Source organism: Anser brachyrhynchus, assembly GCF_964034855.1.
Source record: "Anser brachyrhynchus genome assembly, chromosome: 3".
In the NCBI taxonomy this organism is placed as follows: Eukaryota; Metazoa; Chordata; class Aves; order Anseriformes; family Anatidae; genus Anser; species Anser brachyrhynchus.
The window spans coordinates 118,962,489-118,973,776 of NC_137696.1; the positions used below are offsets into that span (position 1 = coordinate 118,962,489).

The 11,288-nt window shown below is 47.0% G+C and overlaps 2 protein-coding genes across 3 annotated transcripts in view; one reads left to right on the forward strand and one right to left on the reverse strand.

The window, feature by feature from the left end:
* The window catches only part of FKBP1B (FKBP prolyl isomerase 1B), a 49,838-nt gene extending 43,604 nt beyond the window's left edge, over positions 1–6,234 (forward strand). For both annotated transcript variants that reach the window (XM_080587367.1, XM_080587366.1), the window contains one exon: positions 1,238–6,234. In XM_080587367.1, the coding sequence (XP_080443493.1) occupies positions 1,238–1,366 (129 nt within the window). In that variant the 3' untranslated portion in view covers positions 1,367–6,234. The remainder of the gene's footprint in view (positions 1–1,237) is intronic.
* SF3B6 (splicing factor 3b subunit 6) lies at positions 5,400–11,052 on the reverse strand. Its single transcript, XM_080587375.1, has 4 exons — positions 10,891–11,052; positions 10,530–10,648; positions 7,018–7,156; positions 5,400–6,876 (listed from the first exon to the last, which is right to left on the reverse strand). Exons 1-4 carry the CDS (start codon positions 10,918–10,920, stop codon positions 6,787–6,789), a joined length of 378 nt encoding a protein of 125 aa, XP_080443501.1. The 5' UTR covers positions 10,921–11,052; the 3' UTR covers positions 5,400–6,786.
* Positions 11,053–11,288: the final 236 nt, after the last annotated feature.

Genomic DNA, 11,288 nt, shown 5'->3' on the forward strand with positions numbered 1-11,288 from the left:
CTTGTGGCTCTTCATTAGGGTGGCCTGAAGCCTGGCCAGCGGTCGGGGTAGCCACACGCTGCCCTCCTGCTCCTCCTAGCGGATCACTCACCGAGGTTAAGCCTGTGGCTGTCTCCTGGAGGGTTTGGGGACTGTGACTGACACAAGGCACTTGGGAAAAGGCAGCTCACTTTGTCTAGCATTTAGATTTGGATTTAGGGAGCTCATCTGCTCTTATACCCTCAGTCCTCTGCTGTGAATGCTCCCTGGATGTGAGGGAGTCATATTCACATTTTTCTTCTACCCAGAGTGATCAGAGCTACAGCTTTGGCGTATTTTATAGAAACTGAAAAGAAGTTCAGCAGGAGAAATTGCATAATCCATAGTCCAGTCCAGTCTCAGGAGAGAAGGCTGAGTTAAAATCACTGCATCAAATCAGGGATCATTTCTTGGTCAGTGAATAGTCAGTCACCAGCGTAGGGTGCATGAGTCTTATTTTGGGAGCACTCTACCCTCGAATAGTTTGTTGGAAGAACAGGGTTTTGACTCTTTATACCCCAAATATTGGTGAGTACTTTTACCTCTAGAACTAATCTGGGGTGAGAGAAATGGGCATTTCTGTCCGTCCCAGGGACCAGGACTCTCTTGTGGAATAAGCAGCACCTGAGCTGAGGTGTCTGCCTTGGATTTGAGCCTAGGGAAACCTTTTTTAAGTAGGATTGCATCAGTGCTTACTTTGCATCTGCCCAGCAGAAGGAAGTTGGACGCTTACAGCATTAGCGTTGGGGCAGTAGTTTTGAAGTCATCCCTGCTGATGGCTAAAGAAGGAAAAACGTTGCTTCTTCACTGCATCCCAATGAAGCAATGATTGTCGCTTCCCACCTGCGTTCCTGCTCTGATATCTCATGACTACAAGGCTCTGACTGTACCTGCTACTGGGAGCCTTTTCCATAACGCCTGCTGATGGTGTTACAGGGATCCCGCACCCCTCAGCAGAACCCACACCTCATGCAGCTGCCTCCAGGGTAAGCCGTGTGGAGCAACGCGTGCCTTGAAAAGCCTTCCTGTTACTCTCAGTGTGGCTCTGGTGATTTAAATAACAGCAGTGAGAAGCCGGAGGAGTTAGGAGACCTGAGCTGTAGCAGCTTGAGCTTTCTACAAGAGCTGAAAGATGAATCCCGTGGTCCTAACTGGCGATTTGTTCTTTTCCTCCTAATACTGTGTTTTATCTTTTTTCCTCTCAAAACCCAAAAACCAGATGAGCTTAGGACAAAGAGCAAAGCTGACCTGCACACCTGAGATGGCCTACGGAGCCACGGGGCACCCCGGGGTCATCCCTCCCAACGCCACCCTCCTCTTCGACGTGGAGCTGCTCAGGTTGGAGTGAGTCTTCTCGAGGGAGGCACCTGTCGATAACCATCCGTTCCTTCTCCCCTTCCCCGCAGCGGGAGAAATCGTCACTGGAATCCTCACCTTCCCTGCTCAAGCTGTCATGTCAGTAGCGCCTGCTGTTCGGTTTCTGAAGCCTTCTCTCTGGTTTTTTAACTTTGTGGTGTCCGTAGTTGCCTTTTATCGGAAGCTTTGCTTTGGGAAAAAATGTCTACCGCTGTAACATTTTCAAGTTGTACATTTTATTTACCTTGCATGTAATAAAACTTCACGGTGATGATTGCAAATATATATAAATATAAATATATATATATATATTCCTTATTGAAAAACCACTGCCTTACTGTACACTTAAACCAAGAAAAAAAAATAAAAACACAAAAGGTGCTCAAAAAATCCAATGTACGCCTTGTACATGAACGGGCATTAGCCAAACAGAGTTACCTGCGCTGCCACTTTTCTCAACTTGTACGTTCTGCTTGCTGCTGTTTTAAAAAGTACTGTCTCATTTAAGAATTAAATATATATATATAAAACAATAAAATATTGATACTTTACGATTTCTGTTTTCTTTTTTTTCCTGCTTTCCGCCGGCCATTGGAATTACTTTTGGTGCATAAGATGTTCTTCAAACACTCATCCACTGATTTTCTTGTTAATCATTTCTCTCCTTACATGAGTACACGTAATTCCACGTACTGCCTCTGTTACAGATCACACAGTAGAAGATCTCTGTGGGAGCAGCAGTACCTAGGAGGGTGCACGTATGGGCTGCCGGGACAGGTGGGTTTCCTGACTCTCCATCTCCCCTGCACTGCTGGTGGCTCCTCAACTCTGGCCAAAATTTAGCTGCTGAAGAGAGGGGAGGGGATGTTCCTACGGCGCAGGTTCAGTTCTCTGCCTTTACAATGGTAAAACATAGTGTAACAATTCCTGCTGGAGCTGAACTAGGCTGAAAATGAGCAAAATTAGATGTATCCACCTCACAAAACCAATCTGAACGTGGACCGATGTGGCCACTGAACACACCTTATTTTAGGCTGCACTTTTTGGTGCTGGTCACGTAACCTGCCGTTGTACTCCCTGCACCATGCTCACGGCACTCGAGGCAACAATATTTCTTTCGTTTTACAGTTACATGAATGCACAAAGCACTGGTTCCTCCTCTGAAGGCAGGAAGATGTGTAGACTCTCGCTTACCTAGTTTTAGCAGATAAGGAGAGCTGCCTCTGTACTGTTATTTTACATTGCCTAAACTTGGTTTCTCACATTTTGGCTTGCTTTTCCCCTCTGCGGTGGAAGAACGTACATCACTGGGGCATGATGTTATCTTTATTTGACCTGACTTTAATCTATTTGTGTAATTTTTCAACTACTGGGTTTTTGGAACCGTTGGTGTGCTTTTTACCTGTGCGAGTCTCTGCAAGGAAAACACAACCGGTGCGAGGAGCCAGGCTGCAAAGCCACGTAGCGAGGTGGTACCGCCTGGAGGCGAGAGAGGAAAGGGGCACAGAACACCAGGACTACCAATTTGATCACCAGTGACCAGAGATTTCTCTCTTCTCTTGATTTGCATTTTAGCCACAAAGCTGCGTTTTACCTTGTTAATTCATAAGCAAACAAACCCCGTCTCTCGCAGACTATAGTTCATTGAATGCTGGCAGAGTAAACACTTGTCGTCCTTAAAACTTTTGGGACCCTGTTTTGGTGGAAATGTAGGATGACTGCAGCAGCTCGGTTCCACACATCTCACCAAGAGTTCTCAGCGAGGACCTTTCCCAAATGCCTCGAAAGCGAACGGTGCTGGGAAGAATCAATTCAGTGCACCTGGAAAAACTGCATGCTCCCGGTATGCCTCCGTCACCTCTCCACCCCACTGCTGTCTGTGCAACAGCTGGGACATCGCTCTCCTTTTCCCCTTCACAGCGTTTCTTACCAGGGAGAAAGATAAAAAAAAAAAAGTAGGCTCCTTTCCAGTGCCCTCAGCCGTACAACCCCACCATTACCCAGTCTGTAAAATCCTCGTTACAGCTGCTTGATGAAGCTCTCTCCCTCATCATCCCTCTCTCTTCAGAGACCTTTGTTGGAAGCAGAGATTATTACGTTTTTCATGCCAATTTCATTAAAAAAAAATCTGAAAGGAAAACTAATTGTGCTTTGTGATACTTAGGGAAATTAAGTCTTCAAGGAAATGTAATCTTCAGCTCTTTATTTGACTGCAAATGTGTTAATTTATTTAATTGTATCATCGATCAACACAGTACATATAATTATTACCACTATATAATGGATTGGAAAAAATTTACTGTCACTGCCTGTGTAATCAGATATGCTCGTTACTAATTTCTAAACAGTAGAGATGGAAAAAAAATGACCTTCCAGGCTTAATTTCATGCCCTACTTCCTGAAAAATTAAATGGAAAGCGAGCACACACAAAAACCAGCACAGATGTAAACTGCAAGGCTGGTAACATCTGCCTTATTTGCTGCCCTCTCTGCCATTCATATAACTGAACTCATTTCCCCGTCCTTTGATATTACATTTCAAACAAAATCTTGAGCAGACCTCATCAAAACAATCCTCGGGGCATTCGATTTCCATTCCCTCTGTCTTGCAGGTACAAATTATTATTTCATTTTACATGTACAGGGACATTGAAAGCCCTGAACAGGCACTAGAAGTAGTAGTATGAAATGGAATATTTAATGAAAGGCAGCAGCTGAGCTCTCCTAGAAATCAAAAGCTGCTGATCTTGAGGATTCATTGAAGGAATTTTTATTAATCTTATTACCCTAAAGAATTGCTTTATATATATATATATATATATATATTTCAAACAGCATCAAATCCTCACCCAAACAGACACTACAGTGCACGCAACGCGCTCTGTGCTATTGACAGACCGAATGCAGTATTTGCACATGATTTTACACAAGGCTGACAGAACATGGCTCCATCCTTAGTGCATCAGTGTTTTATTACCAGCGTTTATTTATTAGAAGCATAAATCCAGTGTGGTAACAAGCACTTCTGGTTCCAGTTACAGCCAGGGGCTTTCTAAACGCTCACCAACTTGTGTAAGTGGTGCGTTCTTCTGTCACCCCTCTACAGAGCTACGGCTGTTCATACAGCAGTCAGGCCTCGGGGAAATTTCACTCATTGAAACATTCCAGAGGCAAGCTGGTTTTGCCTGAAAAAGGCAAAGATTTGTGTTAATCAGATAGGTGAGGCAACCAACGTGGTACAGGACAAGTAACGGACCACATGCGGATGACAGCAGACCAGATCGGTTACTTCACGTATGCACAGCACAGCTGTATCCGACAGGGGAAGAAGCAGCGGGCCGAGCGAGTCAAAGCCGGCCACGAGGGCAGCAGAGATTTAAAGGCAGCTCAGAGAAGTGACAGCGACTGCTGCAGCTGCCGGGCTCAACGCTGCCCACCTGTCTCCTGTGGATGCACTCTTTCATCCAGGCTGATTTTGCTGTCCCTGACCTCAGAGATGGCTTATCGCCTCCTGTGAGACTTCTTTCTGCAAAAAGAGGTTCCAGTTTTAAAGGGAACACCACGCTTATAGAAGAGCTGTGGAATAAGGGGAAGGCTTCGCACTGAACACGCTAGCCATAGCTCTCATACGCAGCACCCCGAAGGCCTGTCTGTGAGGAGAAAGGAGGCCCCTGCCCATAGATTTGGGCTGGAACCCCCCTGAAATGGTCCAAGAGCCTTTCTGCAGCCCCCTCCCTGCGGCTCAGGGCAGCACCAGCACCTTGTGTGTGCGCTCCCAGCTGAGAAACGACAGGCACAGCCCACGGCAAATACAGGGGACAGCTTCTGTTCGAGAGCCGGGCTTGGCACCCAGCACCAGGCACCCTCACTGCCTCACCCACCTGCTGAACGCGCAGGAACATTTATGCACACACCGCAGCTGCGGTGCGGGGTACTCGACAAAGTATTACCTGTATCACACACGTTCCTGTAATGACTGATTCCTTTTTAAAAATATTACAAGCACAGAATAAAGCAAGCCTTGATTAAAAAACAAAGCAAAATTATGTACACATTTATTTATACTTTTTTCTTTTTACTAAACGGACAGAACCGCATGTTTTAAGAGTCAGATTTCAATAAAGAAAGAAAACACTCCATTATGACAATATAATAGACAAGAATTTTTAACCTGAGTTATAAACCCTCAGGCAAAATACATCTGCCCACATTCTGCACTGGCTAGAAGCTGCGTGGTCAGTGAGCTGAACATCAAATCCAAGCGCATAAATCCTCCTGGGAGGCAGAATGACTACCTGCGATCACACAACTTGCAGCTGGGTAAGAACAGAGGCAGAGCTCAACCCTGTCCACTTCTCAGTTAGACTGGTCATGCATGCCAACAACCTGATTTTTATTCACGAGACACGAGTGCTGATACTTTCAGAAGTAAAGAGCCCCAAAATTTAAATCTGGTTTCCTTTTTCCTCCACCAGATATTACACATCCAGGTATAAAAGTTCAAATGTACAAACAGGAAACAATCCCATCACAGGTATCTAAAATCACCGCCAGTATCTGTGGCCTTGCTTTGGTCCGGTGTTCCCTAATAACATGAAAAGCGTGAAGTTTATTCCTGCTGCTCCTACTAAGTTCAGTTTTAACCGGGTACACTTAAAAATCTCTCTCGGCCATACAGCAATGCACCGTCAGAGCAAGATTATCTCACAGCAGCTCACCTGGTCTGTGCTCATTGCTGGGAACAAGGTGTTTTCATGGAAGTCACCAAAGCAGTTGGATTATTTTAAAAGGCCACTCATTTCCTAGTTCGTAGAAGAAACTTCATTATAAACATGGAGTTAGGCTTTGTTTGTTCCTAGTTAACAAACATTCTGAGGAGAAAGATGCAGTGAATTGTGTAAAACATACAGGTGTGAACAAGAATCAAACCATACTTTTTTTTTTAATTAAAAACCAAAAAGCACAAGAATCCCCGTGGCAGGGACACTTTTGTTTACTTGCATTATTCCATTTTTAGAAGAGGCAAGTGAAATTCACCACGTAGACAGCTGACACAAGGCCCCTTGAGCTCTTTGCATTAACTGGCTGCCGTTTAAAATCAGCCCTGCAGCCTGGGCAGAATTTCAGCAGGCCTGTACTCGGTCCTGTCCTACAAGGGCCTGCCAGAGAGAGGACGGTGGTTACACAGCGCTTACAGCTCAGCCCTGCAACACGACGAAGCTGTGTCCGTTTAGGGGGTTTAGTCTTAAAGCAGATCTTCTGATGTTTTACATTTAATCCTAATACGACGATCTAAGGATTGAAATTACAGCCTATTAAATTTTAAAAATATATACATCAGAGAGAATCCTTACGTAATTCCAGAACACAAGGGCAGGTCTTGAAAACAGTTTTCAAAAAAAAAAAAGCAGTTTATTTTGGCGGATCTGTATTAATTCCGTATTTTTCCTTGAGAAGCTTAAGCTGTTCCTCTTTCTTCTTTGTGTCCATCTTCTGGAATGCCTGTGGTTACAAAAATAAAAATAAAAGGTGTAAGAAGAAAAATTTATCCTTATGACCTATTAATTGCCAGAAACGGCCACCAGTTACCACCACCACGGTTGACACTGGTCTCAGGTAACTTAAAGAACACCAAGCACTCACCCTGTTTGCGTTGTAGTACAAAACAACGAGGTATCTGTTGCACACATTGAACCCTGACAGATGATCACAAGCATTTTTAGCGTCGAAGATGTCTTCATAGACTACGTAGGCTGTTCCTCTCGTTTCGGGAGTGTTCCCACTGCAGAGCAAGATCAGGGTGAATGTTAAACTAACTGAACAGGAAATTATTCTACTTTTGTTTAGCAGTGACTGAGATTGGATTAGCTAATGCAACTTCACCACAGAATGATTATTGGTTTTGCTAGGCACTGAAATATATCCCTGCTTCCTACACCAATCTTCACTTAGAGGTCAGAGTCAGAAGCGATAGGAAAATGTAACAGAGACGTGGCGCTGTTGCTGTGAGGGGTCATCACATTTCGGCAATGTTTTTGGAACAGCAATTAGCTTGTTTTATTGAATGTTACAAGACTGGGCTGTCAGCTAGTGGCCGCCCAGACCTGATGCCACCTAGGATGGGATGCTGTCCTTAGCACACCACAAACCAGCCGCGCTGCTCCAAGACCACTTCAGACGCACAGCCACCACCTATCAGGCCACTGATCCGATTTCCTTTGCCTGAGGGACAGGAGACCCGTCTGGGCCCATGACGCTAACTAGCTCAGAGAGATGACAGAGCTCACGGGTCCCAGAGATCCCGGCTGGAACACAGCTACAGCAACCTTTGTCAGCAGAACCCTTCCTAAGGCACTGACTTGTCAGAGAACTCCAAACGTCATCACACGTCTGCTCTGGGAAGAGTACGCAAATGAAGAGGTGAACAGGTTAAAAACTGCACAAAGGCGCTAAGTTGTTACAAAGGGAGCTCCACAGTGCTTCCTGCCTCACAACAACGTCAGGGTTCCTGCAGAACACAACACAATCAGCAGTGCTGAACAATCAGTAGATACACTGCTAGCAGCTCCTGTCAGAAACGCTTCAGCATGTCTCCTGACACACCTGAATTCTCAACGTGCCGCTGTCACACCACTCCAACCAACCCTTTTTCAGAAATCGTAGCGCTCCTTTACCAACCAATGACCATTAGTGAACAATTCCACCTATTTAGCCAAACAATTTATGCTATCCCTTGCTCCTTTAACCACTTCCCCAGTCACTTTTGTTGCCTAACTCTCTTATCAGAAGGATCGCAGCAGCTACACATTCCAACACAGCACTGGGGAGGACACCCCTCTGTTCCTGCTTGTTTACTGAAGGCAATTCTACACATAAAACTCATTTTGTTCCTGTGCTGGTTTTACACAGCTGGGCAGCTGAGCTCCACCACAACTCAAAGGGAAAGGGGAAGAAAATGTGATAGGAAGGGCTCAGGGGTTGAAATAAGGACAGGGAGATCAATCAACAGTTACTGTCATGGGCAAAATAAACTCAGCATAGGGAGAGTAATGCAATTTATTACCTATTACTAACAAGCTAGAGCAGCAAGAATCTAAAACACAAAACAAAACCACCTTCCCCCCCCCCCCATCCATCCTCTTCCACCTTCTCCCCGACTGGTGCAGCAGAATGGGCAATGGGGCTGCGGTCAGTCCCTGACGCTTTGTCTCTGCCACTCCTTCACGGTCCCTCCCTGCCCCTGCTCCCCGTGGGGTCCCTCCCACGGGATGCCGTCCTTCCCGAACTGAGCCTGCGGGGGCTGCCCACAGGCAGCAGCTCTTCAAGAACTGCTCCCACACGGCTCTGTACCACGGGGTCCATCCCCCAGGAGCAAACGGCTCCAGCACGGGGCCCCCACGGGTGGCAGCTCCCCCCAGACCCCCTGCTCCTGCGGGGGCTCCTCTCCATGGCTGCAGCTCCGGCCCGGGGCCTGCTCCTGCGGGGGCTCTCCAAGGGCCGCAGCCTCCTCCAGGCCACATCCACCTGCTCCACCGGGGGCTCCTCCACGGGCTGCAGCGTGGAGATCTGCTCCCTGTGGGACCCATGGGCTGCAGGGGGACAGCCTGCTCCACCAGGGGCCTCTCCACAGGCCGCAGGGGAACTTGTGCTGTGTGCCTGGAGCACCTCCTGCCGCACTGACCTGGGGGCTGTAGGGCTGCTTCTCTCACAATTTCTCACCCTCTCTTGCAGCTGCTGTAGCACAGCAGGCTTTTCCCCCTTTCTTAACTCTGCTCTCCCAGAGGTGCAAACAACATCGCCCACTGGGTCAGCTCTGGCCAGCGGCGGGTCCCTTTTGGAGCCAGCTGGAGCTGGCTCTGATCTGACATGGGGCAGCTGCTGGGCTCTGCTCACAGAAGCCACCCCTGCAGCTCCCCTGCTACCAAACCCTTGCCACGTAAGCCCAATGCAGATCCTTACACTGAACAACCATTTTTCTTCACTATGGCTCTGACTGAAATAAGCACTTTGATCTAGGGTAAAGTTTGGTCTGTTCAGCTGTTACCATCTTTACATCCTGCATAATCAAACCAGTGAAACTCATTGTGGATTCATTACCCACCCCACTCTCAGAGCATGAGGAAGCAGACAACAATATAAACAAGGCCACGTTCTGCTCTGGTCCAACTCACAACCTACTCAAAAACTCAGAGATGCCACAAGTTATTTTGTCAACATCTGGACAAAGGCAGTACAAAGAAAACCTTATCAAATATGAACTGCGTTTCCTTTCTATTTGTTCATTTAAAGAAGTATGACTGACAATGTTTTAAGTATTAAACATGAGCGCTAAGTTTTGTCACCTCCCCACTGCTTTCCAAATACTTAGTGAGGGGAAAAAAAACATTTTGTAAGAATGTCAATACTGCAGCCAATCTTACTGCAGTTCTCAATAGCTAATCGTAAATTCCAGCTTCAACCCGACTCTTTTTGCCTGCAACTTAGCAGAACATGTTATTAACCAGATGAAATCACGGGTAAATCCACAGCAATCAGACAGTACTCAGGATAACAAGGAACACCACAGCTCGGGTCTTCAATATTCAAAGGAACTAAAGGGAAAAACCTCAGATGTGCTGTAGACAGGTATAACCTCGGTGCATTTAGGAGAAAATTACAGTTGAATCTCTCTGATCCACGAACTACATACCTCAGGAACAAGCTGTATCTGGCAATGGTGTATTACTTTGGTAGACATGTCCAGCACCAACAGCAACATCTCCATTTTTCCATTAGTTCAGTACCTAATACTCATTAAGCAGGAAAAGTGGTTGCTTCCAACCCTTGCTTCTCACATTTTTACATTTACTTATAATAAAAGGTTAGTATACCTAAGGTTTATTTAAATAAAAGTCCTTATTTTCCCCCCATAGCTACGTTCACACCAGGTTTAAACTTTTCCAGCCTATCTACCAGCAATATTCTTTTCTACAGAATTCACACAGAAAAGAAACATCGCTACCTTCCCCTTTGGCACAGGGATGCTGCTCAAGTACGTTCAACTTTTTAGGTGTAAAACCCAGTTCTTACCTACGGTAGTAGCACCACTGACTTATAACAGCTACCCCAAAGCCCATAAAGCCCTTAAATTCGCAAAGAGAGCTAAACATACTCACACTCGGATTTGCCGAATAGGCCCGTATTTCCCAAAAATATCATACATCTCCTCCGCGGTGATTTTATAGGGCAAGTTCCTGATATACAGGATCCGGTTGACTTCTGGCGGCAGCCGGATCTGGTGGGGAAACAAGCCATGCGGTAACACACCCAGATCGCTCACTTCAAACCTTACATGTTACAATTTAAGTACTAAATCTCGTGCCTACAACAACTGGGACACTCTGCCTCCCTTTTTCCCCCTCAGCAGCTGTGCTTTTGCCTAACGAGCGAACAGCCCGGAAGGCCGCCCCCCTCTCCCTGGGCCACCCTTCGCCTCACACCCCTCCCGAGGGCCTCGGGGCAGGGACGAGCACTCACGTTAGCTCGTTTGGCCGCTTGCATTGCCATGGCGCCGGGTGGATGGGGGGCCTAGGGCCTGGGAGCGAAATGGCAGCGAGCAGCGACCCTCCAACCCCGCCGTTTACCTCAGCGGCGTGCCCGGATGCTATCCCGGCACGCACCGCGCAGCGCACCGCAAACTGCGTAACGCAAGGGGCTTACCGCAAACGACGTAAGACGAGCGACGTAACGCGAGCGGCGCACCGCAAAAGACGTAACGCAAGGGGCGTAACGTAAACGATGCGACGCGAGCGACGTAACGCAAGGAGCGTACCGCTACGCTATCAGCGCTAGGAGCCCACAGCCGCCTGAGGGGAGGGCGGCCATTTTAGTGCAGCTCGCCGTCAGCGGCCTCATTGTGGCTTGTGGAGCTCTGG

Bases quoted from the DNA above. Each gene is read 5' to 3' on its own strand.
- SF3B6 (XM_080587375.1), bottom strand. From the start codon at position 10,920: ATGGCAATGCAAGCGGCCAAACGAGCTAAC. The intron at 10,649-10,890 runs GTGAGTGCTCGT...TTTCCCCACCAG, and splicing joins AAGCGGCCAAACGAGCTAAC to ATCCGGCTGCCGCCAGAAGT. The intron at 7,157-10,529 runs GTGAGTATGTTT...CTTGCTCTGCAG, and splicing joins CCTATTCGGCAAATCCGAGT to TGGGAACACTCCCGAAACGA.